Source organism: Eulemur rufifrons, chromosome 2 (assembly GCF_041146395.1).
Source record: "Eulemur rufifrons isolate Redbay chromosome 2, OSU_ERuf_1, whole genome shotgun sequence".
Lineage (NCBI taxonomy): Eukaryota > Metazoa > Chordata > Mammalia > Primates > Lemuridae > Eulemur > Eulemur rufifrons.
In genome coordinates, this window is record NC_090984.1 from 70,011,324 (window position 1) to 70,029,517 (window position 18,194).

Here is an 18,194-nt window from a genome sequence, read left to right on the forward strand (position 1 = left end):
GTATTGATGGGCACTTAGGTTGTTTCCACATCTTTGCAATTGTGAATTGTGTTGCTGTAAACATTCGAGTGCAGATGTCTTTATTATAGAATGTCTTTTTTTCCTTTGGATAGATGCCTAGTAGAGGGATTGCTGGATCAAATGGTATTCCTAGTTTTAGCTCTTTGAAGTATCTCCAAATTACTTTCCACAGGGGTTGTACTAATTTGCAGTCCCACCAGCAGTATGAGAGTATTCCCATCTCTCCACATCCACGCCAGCATTTGTTGTTTGGGGACTTTATGATAAAGGCCATTCTCACTGGAATTAGGTGATATCTCATTGTAGTTTTGAATTGCATTTCCCTAATGATTAGAGAATGATTTGGCATTAAAATATGAATCCTTAATCCAGTCTGCTTAGAGTTTTTCTTGTACCATTTCACATAAAATATAAGAACTTTGGCTGGGCTAGTGGCTCATGCCTGTAATCCTAGCACTCTGGGAGGCCAAGGCGGGAGGATTGGCACTCTAGCCCAGGCAACAGAGCAAGACTCTTTGTCTTCAAAAGAACAAACACCTTACAGTAGAATTTCATTCCACTTCCTGGCCTTTGTGCTATTGTTTTATTGTAGCATAAAACATATGCTACATCTGCATATTTTAAGCCCCATAATATAGTACATAATATAGTGTTTTATAACTTTTGCTTTAAGTAGTCATATGTCTTTTAAAGAAATTAAAAGAAGAAAAAGTATTCTTTGTTTTATAAATACCCACATCTTTACCATTTCTGGTGTTTTTTTCCATTTCTTCTAAATGTAGGATTCCATCTGATGTTATTTTCCTTCTGCCTGAAAAAGTTGCTTTTGTATTTTGTTGTTGTTGTAGGCTTGCTGGGGTTATATTCTCTGTTTTCATTTACCTGAAAATGTCTTTATTTCATTTTAATTTTTCTACCTCAATTTTTTAGAAGGATATTTTTACCAGATATAGAATTCTGGATTGTAAAGGAGTGGTTTTTTGATGTCCTCTTACTGTCTTCTGGCTCCCATTGTGCCTGATGAGAACTAAACTATCATATGTATCATTATTCCCCTAAATATATTGTATTCTTTTTTCTGCCTGCTTTTAAGATTTTTCTCTTTATCTTTGATTTTCAGAGGTTTTACTCTGATGTGCCTAGTTACAGTTTTAGTTATGGTTTTCTTACTATTTATTCTGCTTTGAATTTGCTGTGCTTCTTGAGTAGGTTATATTTTTCACCAAATTTGGGGACATTTTGGCCATTATTTAAATACTTTTTTCTACCCTGTTCTTTCTGTCCTTCCTTTCTAGACCCTAATTACACATATGTTAGTCTATTTGATATTGTCCCACAGGTTACTGAGGCTCAATTCATCTTTTTTTCCCATCAGATTGGATAATTTCTGTTACCTTTTTGTGTTCACTGACTCTTCTGCCATGCCCAATGTGCTGTTAAATCCCTTCTGTAAATATTTTATGTTTCATTTCTGCTTTTTGCTTCTGGAATGTTCATTTTTCTAGTTTACATTCTCTGGGGAGATTTCCCTTCTTTGCATTCATTATGACTGTATTTTCCTTTAAATTCTTGATTATATTTACAATAGTTACTTTGATGTTATTGTCTGCTAACTCCAGCATCTGGACCTGTTACTGCCCAACCAAGTCCCTTGCCCACTGCCCGAGAGGAGGCCAGTATACCGAGACAGCAGGAGTTGCAGCAGAGAGAGTTTAGTATTGCAAGGTGCCAAATGAGGAGATGGGAGAAATTTCCCAAATCCATCTCCCCAAGAATTTGGGGTTAAGATTTTTAAAGGCAGTTTGGCAACAAAGGGATAGGAAATTGGGTCTGCTGATTGGCTGGGGATGAACTCACAGGGTTGGGAAGCAGAAATTGTCTTCTTAGGTGAGACAGTTCCTAGGTATAAGGTCACAAAACCTGTTGGGTCAGTTGCCACGCATGGCCACTGGTCTGACTGATGTCAGTTGGTCCACCTAAATGCAGAATCTGGAAGGTATCTCAAAGACGAGTCTTAGGTTTTAGATAGCGATGTGTATAGAGATGATTGGGGAAGTCACAAATCTTGCACCTGTCAAGTGCACTTAAGCAATAAGCAATTACAGCAGTAAACAGTTACAGGAAGGCAAGTTAGGAAACAATGGCTGTTTATCTTTTTAGCTGTGTCTGTACTTCTATAGAAATCAGACTTTTACCACAGTTCTTGCCTTATAGCCTTACATTAATTTAATATAGGTGGTTTCAGACTTTGGATTGGTTTCCATTGATTCCTTTTTTTCTTGACTGTGTATCACATTTTTCTATTTCTTCTCATATTTATTGTTTTTTAATTATATGTTGAACATTGTGAATTATATATTGCAGAGGCTCTGAATTCTGTTTTCTTTCTCTGGAGATTATTGATTTTTTGCTTTAGCAGGCTGTTAAACATGGTTAGACTTAAACTCCAAACTCTGTCTGCCTTGCAGTGGGCAGCAGCTGAAATCTCTGCTTAGGTCTGCAGGTCTTTCAGCTGTTGCTTTTTGGCTGGACTCTTTAGAGTCTCCTCCGTGCATGTACAGAACAAGTGTTAGCCAAGTATTTGGGCAGATTTATATGCAAATTTTGTGGTATTTTCCTTTCTAGGATTCTCCCTCTCACTTTCCATCCTCTGGCAGCCCCAGACTCTGTCTTCTGATTCCTCAAACCAGTAAGTCTGCAGCTTTCTGCTTGATTTCCAGCTGCTCCTGCTGGCCATGTTGACTGAAGGGTGGTGCCCTCTGACAAAAAGCCATACATAGGCAAATTTTACCTGGTACAGTTCCCTTCTTTTCTTTCCCTTATTTTCCCAAATATAGTGGTATAAAACAAAAACAAACATGTGTTACTATTATTATTGTTGTTATCTCTCATGGTTGTAGGGGATAACTAGACTCAGTTGGGTGGTTCTTACTTAGTCTCCTATTGTTATAACCAAATGGGGTATAGGGGCATCTTGAAATCTCCCTCCCTCTCATCGGTCTAGTAGTTGATGCTGGTTGTTGGCTGGGACTCAGTTGGGCTGTCAAGTGGAACACTTACATGTGACCTCTTTGTGGGCTTTCTCAGGGTGGCTGGGTTGCAAGAGCAAGCATCCTGAGATGGAGAACCAGACTGGTAGGCTAATATGTCTCAGGCTTACTTCTCCTTGGCTTACAGAACAGGGCTTAGAGATTTTGACATTTCATTCTCTTGATGACTATCATGTGCGTCAATTTAGCAGTGTAGATAGGCTGGCTACAGATCAAATAAAATTATATGTGAAAGTACTCTGTAAAGTGTAAATTGCTATGAGATCGTAAAGTGTATCAGATCATTGTATGCAGTTATATCCATTATGCTGGCTTTTTCGGATTTCATTTTGAGAGATAGTGTGTGTGTGTGTGTGTGTGTGTGTGTGTGTGTTTAAGGGATGAATAGTTTGAATTATCAAAACAATAATAAAAGTTATTGCAGTGTGTTTATAATAAAGTCCTTAATGTTTTATCTGACTTCTCTTTTTTAGGAACTTAAGAGATTTAAGAACTTTGTAAAATCCTGTCCTCCTTTTGATATTGTCATCGATGGCCTCAATGTTGCCAAAATGTTTCCTAAAGCTCGCGAATCTCAAGTTGTAAGTATAAGTTTTATCTTGTTATTCCACATCTCTAGAAATGTTTACTATACCCGTTTGTGATTTTCCTTGGGGCTTTTAGCTCCCACTTTTTCCTTCCTTTAGTTTTTCCTCTAAAACTAAGCTCCTAAAAGTGCCACAGTGACCAGCTGCTCAATCTAAGGTTCACTGTTTTCATCTCTGGCAAGTAAGTGGCTTTTAAAGCCTGGGAGTAAGAAATTAAAGGAGTGTGAAATTAAAAGAAAGACCAAGTAATAAAGGGCCAGATCTGCCCTTTTTATATAATTTTTAGCTAACCTTCTAGGCCTCTACTCTTTCTTTGAGGTTACTCTATCATTTCTCTGTGGATCATATTCCTGTATTTGAAAATTATCAACATACATTATTAAGAAATATTAATCACTCATTACTCACATTTGTTTTTGCCAAACATAGTGTGTTCATAAATCAACCTAAGCTGTTCTTTTTTCATAAGGTAATCATGTGTTTTATCAATTTATAAATACCCTAGTAGTTTCTAATAAGAATGTCATGATTTTTCATAGCAGCAATGAACATTTTAATCCATATTTTATAGATTAGAAAATTGAGGCTAATTTTGTACAGTAAATCCTTAGAAAACAGTCATATCTTCAAAATTAGATTGTAAAGAGCTCCTGCATTTCAGACTTGTGGCTCTTATCTTTGGCAATCTATGGCCAGTCATCTGTATTTGAACTGTATTATTTCTTATTGCTGCCAATATAGAGGCTTTTTCCTCAGAGATGCTAGTAGTCTAGTTTGGCCATTTATATTCAGAAAAGCTTACAAATGCTAACAAAGGACAAATTTTATTTACAGAAACTTCTTTATATTCCTTTCATTTATGTTTGTATCTACATTCTTATGGTCAAGTGTGTACATTTTTAATCCTTTATTTAAAAAAAATCTGCCGGACGCGGTGGCTCACGCCTGTAATCCTAGCACTCTGGGAGGCCAAGGCGGGTGGATCGTTTGAGCTCATGAGTTCGAGACCAGCCCGAGCAAGAGCGAGACCCTGTCTCTACTAAAAAAATAGAAAGAAATTAGTTGGACAACTAAAAATATATAGAAAAAATTAGCCGGGCATGGTGGCGCATGCCTGTAGTCCCAGCTACTTGGGAGGCTGAGGCAGAAGGATTGCTTGAGCCCAGGAGTTTGAGGTTGCTGTGAGCTGGGCTGACGCCACAGCACTCTAGCCCTGGCAACAGAGTGAGACTCTGTCTCAAAAAAAAAAAAAAAAAATCACAAAAGGAAATTGAAAATATTTTTTGACTCGTATGTGCCTGGGGGAGCCTTTGAGGCAGTAATATTGACAAAATCAGACCAGAAAAGGAAGAAAGAAATTTTTGTCATTTATATGTCGTAGAGCTCAAGATCAGAAGGGCTCATTCTGAAAAGTTCCCCGTCTAATCTGTGAGAAATAAAAAATTTCATGTTCATTTACCTTTAGTTTGAGTTTCAGCTTCACACACAGCACTAAAAATTAGCTTGCCAGAGATATATATACCCCAAATTGGACTAGATTTTGGGGGGAAAGTAAGATGTTGAAAATGTTGTAGTGGACAAGTCCCCAGCATTATCAAAGAAAAATGTGTACACTTTGAAAGCTTTTAGCACATTTTGGCAAGCAGAGAGGCAAAGAACAAAAGATCAGTCATGAAATCATAAGCATCTGCTACTACTTTTTGGTTTTACTCATGAAAGAGTTTAATGTTAGCAACAATTTATGTGACAAGCATTTGTTATTACTCAGCTTTTTAGGGCACTGTTATCTTGTGCCAGTGCACTGGTATTAAAGTTGGGAAACCTCTGCTCAGAGACTCAGCTTAGGGACACTATCTGAATAAGGAAGGAGGAAAAAACTTCCTTTCAAAGCTAGAGATTTGTAAAAAATAAAGGCATATCACATTTCCTGTAGACCCATCTCTTTTTATTTTTCGGATAAATCTGCCCACAAGTTCTTTTGTGGCTTATTCTCATTCTTCACTTTAACCCTTGCTGGGTTGTCAAAAGTATCTTCCCATTTTTTTCTGTTCATCCTGTAGATGGCATTTTAGTTTAGAAATTGAGAATGGGGGCCGGGCGCGGTGGCTCACGCCTGTAATGCTAGCACTCTGGGAGGCCGAGGTGGGCGGATCGTTTGAGCTCAGGAGTTCGAGACCAGCCTGAGCAAGAGCGAGACCCCATCTCTACTAAAAAAAAATATAAAAGAAATTATATGGACAGCTAAAATGTATATATAGAAAAAATTAGCCGGGCATGGTGGTGCATGCCTGTAGTCCCAGCTACTCGGGAGGCTGAGACAGGAGGATTGCTTGAGCCCAGGAGTTTGAGGTTGCTGTGAGCTAGGCTGATGCCACGGCACTCACTCTAGCCTGGGCAACAGAGTGAGACTCTGTCTCAAAAAAAAAAAAAAAAAAGAAAGAAATTGAGAATGGGGATTCAAGAGTCAGATCCTTTTGGTTCCAGTCCTGGTTCTGCCACTCATGAGATTGCATGGCTTGAGCAAGTTACTTAACCTCTCTTTGCCTAGTTTCTCAATCTGTAAAATGGGGATATAATAATATTAATACCTATATTATAAAGATGTTGTAAAGAATGAGTTAATATATGTAAGCACTTGGCACATAGTTAGTATTTCAAAGGTATAACTATTATTGTGATTACTATTCAAATGAACTTCCCAAATGGAAACATAATTTTTGCTTTCAACAGACCTTTATATGACTCTAAAATTTTTCCCTGTCATGTCATCCATGACAGTGGAGTTAATGAAAATACAAATCTGTGCCTTAATATTAAACTCAGGCTAGGTCAGGTACTCAAATGATAATAGATTGAGAATTGAAGCCACTGCTATCAAAAATATAAGCAAAAATTTTAAATTTGAAGATTTCAAGAAATTTTATTTTCTTCTGATTATAAAAGTAATGTGTGTTCAATGTAGAAAATTTGGAAAGCACAGGGGAAAAAACCATATATGTTCCTACCATTTAGCAATAATTTTTATTTTCTTCTAGTATTTTTTAATTTTTTTATGTAGTTGAGCTCCAACTGTGTAATTACATCCACATTTTAATTTACAGTTGTTGAGAAAACTGTCAATAAAAATGAAATTATAAAGTAGAAGAAAACATATGTACTATTTTTATATTTGAGATGGGAAAGATTTTTAAAGCATACATAAAATCCAGGAGCCCTAAAGTAAAGAATAGAGAAATTTGCTAGTCAGTAAAAAAAACTATATACACTGTTAAAAGACAACAACAAACTGTAAAAAATGTTTATAACATATGTGACAAAGGGCTAATTTTTTATAAGCCTATAAGGAAAAGAGGAACCATGCAGTGGAAAAATGGTTTAACATCATTCATAATTATAGATATGCAAATTAAAATATTTATCTTTCAGATTGGCAGAGGTTTAAAAGTTGGTAGTATTCAGTGTTTAGGATGATTTGGAGAGATAGGGAGGCAGGTATTTAGTGCAGTGTTTTTGGTGGATGATTTGACTGTAACTTTCAATATCTAAAATATTGAAATTCTACTTGTAGAAACTGACCTGTTCACACTAGTACGTAAAGTTGTATATCCAAGTATGTTAATTATTGCATTGTTGGTAAGCAGAAAAAATCTAAACAACCTAAATATTTATCAGTCTAAGGCCTGGTATGTATTGACCAATGCTGTGTGTAGAAACTTAAAAAAAAAAAAGAGGGGCCTGATACATATCAAAACATCAATTTAAATGAATAAGGCAGATCTATATATTCTGATACAGAACAATAGCCAGAATATAAGTGTACAAAGCAAATTGAAAAACAGCATGCTTAGTATTGCTCTACTTGTATTAAAAACAAAAGATTACCCATATAGAGATAACTGTTAGATAAGTTTGAATATCTGTGCCCAGAAAATTTCTAGAAGCCCACACACACACACACACACACACACACACACACGCACTTGAGAGCAGTTGGGAGTGGGGATAGAGTACTGCATAGGAGAATGAGAGAATTTCTATTTTTCATTTTTATTTTTTGAATTTTCTTTTACAGTATGTATTCATTTAAAATCTTAAAAAAGATCATGAAAAGAAAAAAGTTAAAAGACATTCTTTTTTTTTTTTTTTTGAGACAGAGTCTCGCTGTGTTGCCCAGGCTAGAGTGAGTGCCGTGGCGTCAGCCTAGCTCACAACAACCTCAAATTCCTGGGCTTAAGCGATCCTACTGCCTCAGCCTCCCAAGTAGCTGGGACTACAGGCATGCACCACCATGCCCGGCTAATTTTTCCTATCTATATATTTTAGTTGGCCAGATAATTTCTTTCTATTTTTAGTAGAGACGGGGTCTCGCTCTTGCTCAGGCTGGTCTCGAACTCCTGAGCTCGAGCGATCCACCCGCCTCGGCCTCCCAGGGTGCTAGGATTACAGGCGTGAGCCACCGTGCCCGGCCTAAAAGGCATTCTTGATTAAATATTTTAAAGTAACTGTAGGATACTCTGTGTCTTGTGGATATACCACAATTTTTAAATCATTTCCCTATTGTTGAACATGTGAGGTTGTTTTCCATTTTTCACTATGATAAGTAGTACTTGGAAGAAGATCTTTTTGCATATTTTATATGGTTTCTTTGGAATATATTCCCAGAAATGGAACTGTTGCGTCAAAGGACATATATATATTTTAAAGATCTCACTATATATTGCCAAATTGCTTTCTAAAATGATTGTAGCAATTTATACTACCACCAACAGTGTATAAAAGTCCCCAAATATAACACATTTCTTCAAGCTTGCTTATTACATGATTGCTTCAGCTAGTTATATCTGTGCCATGAGTCTGCTCAGTAAAAAAGGCCTGGACAGGTTTTTTCCCCCCGTTTTTAAGGTCAAACAGATTTTTAAAATTTGGGAACAAAGTTTAATGAAATGGTTCCAGAAAGGAAATTCTTCACTCTCTTTTTGGTCTTCTTTATCTCTTTCTCTTTCTCAATACAATTTCCTATAAGTATATGTAAAGGGAAGATTAGGAATTCTAGTTCTGTGAGTCTTGAATTTTTTCCATCTTTCTGTGAAGAGGTTTCCTGATTTTTTCTATGGAATAACATACATATCATTTATGCTCTTCCTATGAACTCTCTGCATAATGTTACAAATTTTTCTTGGTCCTTTCCCTTAGTGGTTTATTGTATATTCAGTATTATTCTCTGTAAGCTCATTAATGAGAAAAGAACCTTTTTACATTCATTATTTAGGGAGTAGCACCATGATCACACACCTTGATCTCAGCTTAAGGGTGTTAGAGATTAAAGACCTAAAAAAAGCAAGTTTGAGTTGCAAATTTATTTTATTTTCTTAATTTTCAGATGCATCTTTTTTACATTTTAACTTTTCTGTAGTCTGAGTATATCTTATAATTGATGTTAATAGAAACTTGCCATCCACCATGCAGAGATTTATTGGCGGATATCATTGCCTGTATATGTGCAAATTTAGCTACACACAGCATATGTTGATTCATCTATTTGTCACCTCAGTTGAGATAGTTGTATTGATAGCTCCATACACTGTTTAATTTTAACCTAAATCTTGACTTTAAATATTTGTCAAAGGTTTTCTGACGATGCATTAAAAGGCAGTGGAAATTGACACGTCTCAGATTAAGATACAGAATTTTAAAGCAAGAAGAAGTGGTTAAGACTGATTTTTCATTTTGAAAAGCTATTATTGAGGCTGCAGACTTGTCTGCCAAAAACTTCCCATAGACGTTGAAACAAAATTGACTAACTTCCAGAATGGCAAAATTCCATTAAAGAAAAAGCAATAATCAAATGCAAAATACAAGTAAAATCCCAGTACTTTTTAGTCTGTCACTTGCATGCTGTTGGTCCTAAAAGTGCTACAAAAGTGAAGATGAAGAGTGAAGATTCAAAGGAGAGTGGTGTGTAACACGTCACCCTGAGGATGTACAAAACTGCTATGGCCAAAAGTGATTCAGAAGAGCCTTTATAATCCTTTATTGCCCCTCAATAAAAAAACAAAAGCAGAGCCATTAACTCAAATATGAAAGTTTATACTTAAATGTTAATTGTGATTCCAAAAAAAGGTTATGGTATAGAACTGTATGGGTTAATGTATGAGTTTGTTGGTTACTGAAATAGTATACTTGTTTGTTTTTTGCTTAAAAGTTATTTATTCCTAAATCTGTGGTTCATGTTACAGTTTTGAGTATCTTAATAATGAGGAGGTATGATTATAAGACATACTGAATGGAAGTGGAGACCACAAAGTCCCTGACTGGGTTTCACTTTTGGCATAATTTGGGGTCTTGACCAAGTCATGTCTCAATTTTTTTTTTTTTTTTTTTTAATTAGAAATAGGGTCTTGCTCTGTTACCCTGGTTGGAACTCCTGGGCTCAAGTGATCCTCTCACCTCAGCCTCCTAAGTAGCTGGGACTACACGCACAAGCCACCATATCTGCCTAATTTTTAAATTTTTTTTAAGAGATGGGGTCTCACTATGTTGTCCAGCCTGGTCTCAAACTCCTGGCCTCAAGTGATCTTCCTGCCTTGGCCTCCCAAAGTTCTGGGGTTACAGGCATGAGCTGCTGCACCCGGCCCGTGTCTCAATTCTTTAGTGTTTGCATTTTTCTCCTTTCTTTTATTGAGAAATATAATATTTATATACCATAATATTCATCCTTTTAAAGTGTACAATTCAGTGGTTTTTAGTGTATTCCCAAAGTTCTGCAACCATTACCACTATTTAATTCCAGAACATTTTCATTTCCTCCAAAGAAACCCCATACCTATTAGCAGTAACTCCTAATTCCTTTCTCCCCTTCGTCCTTGGCAACCACTAACCTTTCTGTCTTTATGGATTTGCCTATTCCAGACATTTCATACTTTCAAATAGCATAAAGTTTCAAAGTCCTCCCATGTTGTAGCATGAATCAGTGCTTCATTCCTTTTGATTGCCAAATAATATTCCATTGTTTATACATTCAGTAGTTGGTGGATATTTGAGTTGTTTCCACTTTTTGGCTATTGTGAATAATACTCTTGTGAACATTTGCGTACAAGTTTTTGTGTGGACATATGTTTTCATTTCTCTTAAGTGTATACCTAGAAGTGGACTTACTGGGTGATGTGGTAATGCTAATCTTTTGTACTGCTAAACTGTTTGCCAAAGCAGCTGCACTATTTTTCATTTCCATCAGCAGTGTATAAGGGTTCCAGTTTCTCTACATTCTCAGTAACACTTACCTGTCTTTTTCATTATAGCCATCCTAGTGGGTGGGTGTGAAGTGGTATCTTGTAGTTTTGATTTGCATTTCCTAATGAGACATGGTGTTAAGTATCTTTTAATATGCTTCTTGGCCATTTGTATATCTCTTTGAAGAAATATCTATTCAAGTTCTTTCCCATCTTTTAATTGGGTTTTCTTTTTATTGTTGAGTAGTAACTCCTTTATATATATACCAAATACTAGATCTTTATCAAATATATGATTTACAAATATTTTCTCCCATTCTTGGGCTTTTCTTTTCAATTTCTTGATGGTATCCTTTGAAGCATAGAAGTTTTCAATTTTGATGAAGTCCAATTTATTTTTTCTCTTGTAACCTGTGCTTTTGGTGTCGTATCTAAGAAATCATTGCCTAATTTAAGGTCATGAAGATTAATGCCTATATTTCTTTTAAGAGTTTCATAGTTTTAGTTCCTGCATTTACAGTGTCTACATTCTTAGGGAACTAGTCCAGTGTTGAATAGATGATAAACCAACATAATTTAGAATATAGTGTGATTAGACGGGACTAGTCTTGAGCCTTTCTAATCAATTTGTTTAGCCTTCTGGGCAGAATATTTATTATCTTATTATATCTTGTAGATGTTTTTCAAGTGTAAAGTATATCCTGCTTTAAAAAAAAAATTGTTTTTCCAAATTTTCAGAAGAAGAAAATTTCTAGTTTTTTTGGTTTTTTTTTTTAAAAGAAGAGGCAAGGGTTCTGAGTGACTAGCAGATTAATTATGTAACCTGTATTTTAAGAAGGACAGTTATAATAACTTGGCAGGGAATTATGATACTAATTCAGTTACTGTTTCTTGAGTACTCATTTCATGCCAGATACTGTTTTAAGCTTTGAGCATATGACCATGGGCTAATAACCAGAATGCTGGAAACAAGTTTAGATTAATGGTTATGTTATCTAATTAAGAATGCATATTGTGTATCCTGTTGTCTACTAACAATGATTCTTTTGTGCATGCATGACTTTTTTTTTTTTTTTATTTTAGCTGTCCATATAATTTCTTTCTATTTTTTTTTTTTTTTTTTAGTAGAGATGGGGTCTCACTCTTGCTCAGGCTAGTCTCGAATTCCTGAGCTCAAACGATCCGCCCACCTCGGCCTCCCAGAATGCTAGGATTACAGGCGTGAGCCACCGCGCCCGGCCGCATGCATGACTCTTAAAAGATTTGCTTGAAATATCAGAATGGAGAATAGTATTTACCCTTAAATGCGTAAGATAAGCATTTTTTAAAATAAGTATTGCAAAATGGTTTAGTAACTTTCATTTCTCTAGAATATGTTGTAATTCAAAAGAAACTATGACTAAATTTTAAGAAGTATTAGCTGTGACCCTTTTATAGCACTTCAGTCGACCTTTATGTAGTGCTTGAATTAACATCTCTTCGTCCTTTTTTTTTTTTTTTTTGAGACAGAGTCTCACTCTGTTGCCAGGGCTAGAGTGCTGTGGCGTCAGCCTAGCTCACAGCAACCTCAAACTCCTGGGCTCAAGCAATCCTCCTGCCTCAGCCTCCTGGGTAGTTGGGACTACAGGCATGCACCTCCATGCCCAGCTAATTTTTTCTATATATTTTTTTAGTTGTCCAGCTAATTTCTGTCTATTTTTAGTAGAGATGGGGTCTCACTCTTGCTCAGGCTGGTCTCAAACTCCTGAGCTCAAACGATCCACCCGCCTCAGCCTCCCAGAGTGCTGGGATTACAGGCGTGAGCCACCACGCCCGGCCCATCTCTTCGCCTTTACCTGCTGCAAGATATTTTTAGATTTTCTTGGATTGGATTTCTTTCTATATAAATTTAATTTTTTACAGCAATTTTATATTCATGGACTTCTTTTTATGAAGAGCCATCCCCTAACAACATATTACTCAGACTCTTAAAAATACTTTGGAGGAAAAGTATTACATAGATAAGGGGACGTAGAAATTAAACTGTATTCATTTTTTTTAAAGCTGGAGTGAGTGGGTAATTGGTACCACCATCCATCAAATGGATCAAGCCAAAAACCAAGGAATCCAGCCTCAATTACTCTTTTTCAGTAGCCCTATATCCATTTGATTGACACGTTTTATTGGTTATAACCCCAAATATATCCCATAATCTAGTTACTTCTTTCCATCTCCGTTAACATCATCTCTCATCAAAACTCCTAGGTGGGCTCTTTGCTTTTTCACCCTTGCCTCAACAACTTCCCATTACACTTAGAATAAAATACAAATTCCTTAGCAAGGATTATAGTACCTTTCATCGTCTGCTCTTCTCTTTTCAAACTCTTCTATGGTTTTTTCTTTGTCTTACACTGCTTTATAGGCACAATAGAATTTTATTGCCCCTCAAACATACCAAACTTGTTCTTGCCTCAAGATCTTTGTACTTGCTGTTCCTTCAGCCTTTAATGTTCTTCTGTCTTCAAATGGCTGGATCATTATTGTACCTCAAAGATCTTTCTTGATTCTTCTAAAGTAACCTCACTGTACTTAGCTACTTTTGCCTGTATTTTCAGTTACATGCACCTTATTTACTTCTGTGGTGGGTTAATGGCTGCAGATTCTTTGTTTTTCCTCTCGTTAGGAGATGGAGTCTATTTCCCCATCTCTTGAATCTGAGCCTGCCTTATGACTTACTCTTACCAGTATAATGTGGCTGAAATGACATTGTGGGACTTTCAAGGAAGTACTCAAGAAGCCATACAGCTTATGCCATCACTCTCTGGGAACTACAACCTTGTGAACAAGCTCAGGTTAGTTTCCTTGAGAATGAGATGTGACATGGAGAGAGACAGAGAGAGAGACAGAGACAGACACTGAGACTAACCATCCCAGCTGAGGCCCCAGACTTGTGAGTAGGGTCTCCTAGGACCAGACAGCCTCCAGGCAACTTGCCAACTGATTGTGAGCACATGAATGAGCCCAGCCAGTACCATGTGGTACAGAACCATCCAGCTGAGCCCAACCCGAATTGCCAACCCAAAGTATTGTGAAAAATAAATAGTTATTGTAGTCCAAGTTTTGGAGTGGCTTATTACACAGCGATAGATAACTTGGGTCCAGCATAGCACTTACTATCTGCAATTACTTATACCTTTCTTTGTTTGCTTTATCAATCTCTGCCATTAGAATGTAAGTGTACTGAGATTGTAGACCTTGTGCGTCTTGCTCACTGTTGCATCCTCAGCACTAAGAAAAGGGCTTTGCACGAGTGCTCAGTAAGCACCAGTGCTTAGTGAATTAATGAAAGAATGAATGGGTATACAGTAAACTGTGTAACCTGTTAGAGGTAACATCTGCTTTTCAAGCTTAACTATGAAAGACTCTTACTCTTGGCAACTTACTTCACTTGCTAGCTTTGTGACCTAAGCTAAGTTACTTAACCCCTTGGTGTCTTAAGTGAAGATTAAGTTCTTAAAAAGCACTTATGGTAGTGCCTGGCACATGGTCCAATAAATTTAAAAGGAAAAAACAAAGAAACAAAACCTTGTGAGTGCACTGATCATCCATGGCTGTAACTTTGTAGAAATAAATGCATAGTAGTTTCTTAGGATATGTATAGTCTCCTAATTTAAATAACTGACAGTCTTTACTCTTTCAGTTTTATCAGTTTTGGGTCTTCATTCTTTTTGAACTGGTGCTTAGGATCTAAACTTTAGTCACCAAGTAAATGGTGATTACTCTGTAAAGGAACTAAGTAACAAATATATGGGAGAAAATAAAGATTAGTCAGGATAGGCTAGGCTATGCTGCAGTAGTAAATAATCCAAAATTTCAGTGACTTAAAATAACAGTATTTCTTGTTCATGCTTCAGGCCTATTGAGGGTCATCTTTCATTATCATCCTTATTCCATGATCCAGAATAACTCTGAAATATTGCCAGTCACAGTGACGAGGGAAAAGGGAAGCTGATGAAGTACACACTGGCCTGTAAAGCTTCTGCTCTGTGATATGATACCCATCGTTTCTGCTCATATTTTATTAGCAGCTAATACAAGTTACATAGGCACACCTGAGTTCAACAGGACAGGGAAGACAATCCTACTATGTGCCTGAAAGGAGAAAGAGAATTAGTCATTTTGAACAACCCTAATGACTGCCGCACTGATATTGCTGATGTCATGCTTGTTATGATTGTCAAGTCTAGCCCAAGAACTAGAAATGAGTTTTAACATGGCAATGCTAATCATCTTTGCCTGATTCTTTTCTTCAGTCTTAAGTTCCTTCATTGTACGTGTATGTGGAAAGAGCTGATGCTTTTGTTGATCGTTTTTCCTAGGATGATCAGGGAGGGAATTCTAAAAGTCTCCATGACTCGTACTTTACACTTATTTTCACAACTTTCATTTTAAGAAATTAGTTTTTCTTTTCAGAAAATCATCATTAATAATTAGTGATTGCCTTGAGGGGACTGGGACAGCATACTAACTTTTCACTTCGAAAACAGAAGGATATAAAGGGGAAAGCTTGTTATGCTGTTTTCTCAGTCATTCTCTCCCCTCCCCCACACCTACACATGATTGAATCCTAATGCTTTTGTTCCTTATACCTTTTGCAGCTTGCGTTTTGAATTTTCAGTGTTCATAAGCTCCTCTAATAGAGGGCATATGGGAGGAAAAAAGCACATCATTTTAGTTAATCTTGCTAGCTGTTCAAAACTCTGTTCCCTATTTCTATAGATAACTGAGAATTGGTTAAAAAGGCTTCAGCAGAATGAAAATTTATAATGTAATTTAAAAGAATTATGGCCAGACATCAGCACTGAATGCTTTCATTCTTACAGCATGCTTGGGGCATTGAATAGAAAGTAGTTTGGTGGAAACACTGTAGAATTTGTTTTGATTGCCATCTCTTAGTTGGTTTTACTACAGGGAGAGAAAAATGGAGGCAGGGGTATTAGCTATTAAAGGTCATTTGGCAGAGAGTTTACTCAGCAGTGAGTTCTAATTTTTTTTTCTGCCACTCAAGTTATTTGATTTCTTTCTATTGATTTACATAACCTCTTGTAAAAGTTTCAATACCATAAAGCACCTAAAATACAATAAACTATGCTCAGTGTTTTTGTGTGTATATAATCCTGAGCGTATTTTTTTTGCCCAAACTATAGAAATGTTATGGAGTTTGTCACCAACTGTGTTTGAAATTATGTTTCAATAATGGTAGAGTAGCAAGGAAACTTATAAATACCTTATGTTGTTTACAACAGCAAATGTTAAATATTGAAGTAGAATTTTTACTATACCTCCTTAACTTTTAAATATTCTTCTCCACATAATTGTCCTTTTAAGGACTAGCTTTAGAGGTAGACTGTCTTGTTCCTTGTGTCCCAAAACTTGGGTGTCATGCTGCTGCTATTGCCTTTGAGAAACACACTGCTCTCGTGTTAGCTCTGAGAAACTGTTTAGTATTTTTTGTATATAATTTTTTTTAATAGAGACGAGGCCTCGCTATGTTGCCCAGGCAGGACTCAAACCCCTGAGCTTAAGCGATCCTCCCACCTCAGCTTCCCAGGTAGCTGAGACTACAGGTACATACCACCGCTGAGTAATTTTTTTTCTGTGTTGAAATCTAGAATCGAAAAAATCTGTCATTTTTCCCAGTTTACTTTCATCTGAAGTTTTGTTCCTTACTAATGATTGGAAATGATAGGTGATTGGAAATAACTTCTAAACATTTCTTAATTTTGGTCAGCTCGTTAACAGTTTTTTTCCAATAGGATTTTTAAAAAGGTGGTTCTTACCGTGTTTTTAAAGCTAGCAGTTATACAAACAATTATTAACCTGATTATTTCTGAATTAAATTCTAATCCAGACAGTTTACTTGACTCACCCAGGACCAGGTTAATTTTTACTCACATTTTCTGATTTCAATACTAGTTTCATTCATGCTGTCTCCTGCCAAGAGGCTCCAGTTTGTAAATAGTTATGTACTCAGAATATCTAAAAATGGCAAATAAAGATGGTTGGGTTCTTCATTGGCCCATATTGCATTGCTAAACTGTTTACCAATTAAATTCTATAAACTTGTATTATTAATAGGGGCTAAGTACTGAGATAGATGCAGGAGAAACAAATATTAAATAGAAATAGCCCCTCTCCTGGAACTCCCAGCTGGTTTTAGTGTTAATATGTTTACCTTTGAGTGACTTTATAATTATCTGACTTAAACATCTTTGTTTAAAACAAAAAAAGCATTATTGTTTTCTGTTGTACCTCAAAAGTTGGCCTGATGAGATTGAAAAACAAATGATAGCCTTTAAGTACATTTATCATCATGATCATTGATATTTATTGAACAGTTACTGTGTATACTATACTTAAGTTATCTCATTTAATCCCGAAGAAAGGCATTATTATCCTCTTTTGCAGATTAAGAAATTGAGACCCAGAGAGGTTAAGTAAGTTGCCAAAGTTGTCACAACCAGTAAGAGACAGAGCCAGGATTTATGCCCAAGTAGTCTAATTGCATGGCCAGTGGCCTAACCATTACCCAGACTGCTTCTGAGTTTTTTGTTTGTTTGTTTTGTTTTTGTTTTTTTGAGACAGAGTCTCACTCCGTTGCCTGGGCTAGAGTGCCGTGACGTCAGCCTAGCTCACAGTAACCTCAAACTCCTGGGCTCAAGCAATCCTACTGCCTCAGCCTCCCAAGTAGCTGGGACTACAGGCATGCGCCACCATGCCCGGCTAACTTTTTTTTCTATATATTTTTAGTTGTCCAGCTAATTTTTTTCTACTTTTTAGTAGAGATGGAGGTCTCACTCTTGCTCAGGCTGGTCTCGAACTCCTGACCTGGAGCGATCCTCCCGCCTTGGCCTCCCAGAGTGCTAGGATTACAGGCATGAGCCACCGCGCCCAGCCTGCTTCTGTTTTTTTAAAAAGTGAAATATTTCTTTATTTGAATTGTGAAGTGTATTATAAATTTATCAATATCCAAAGTATACTTTTTATCAAATAAAGTGTTTTCCAAACTGATAATATATATGAATTTAAGTTTCTTTGGTTTAAATCAAATATATCCAATATCAGACATGTGATTTAGTATCAAAAGCTTTGAATAATATCCTAACAATACGTTATCCTCTGGGATGAGGCTGCATATGAGATTAAGTCATATGCAGAATGCAGTTGACAGTTTAGTTTAACCTGCTTATTGGTTTACTTGGAGAGCTCATTCTAGTCAGCTACTTTTAGGCACAACTCATCTGAGCTAAGGCTACTCTTACTTTGGT

The 18,194-nt window shown here is 36.5% G+C and overlaps 1 protein-coding gene across 2 annotated transcripts in view; it reads left to right on the forward strand.

Annotated features, from left to right (window-relative positions):
• PRORP (protein only RNase P catalytic subunit) overlaps window positions 1-18,194 on the forward strand; it is a 122,748-nt gene that overhangs the window by 34,156 nt on the left and 70,398 nt on the right. For both annotated transcript variants that reach the window (XM_069486583.1, XM_069486572.1), the window contains one exon: window positions 3,545-3,652. In XM_069486583.1, coding sequence (XP_069342684.1) covers window positions 3,545-3,652 — 108 coding nt within the window. The remainder of the gene's footprint in view (window positions 1-3,544; window positions 3,653-18,194) is intronic.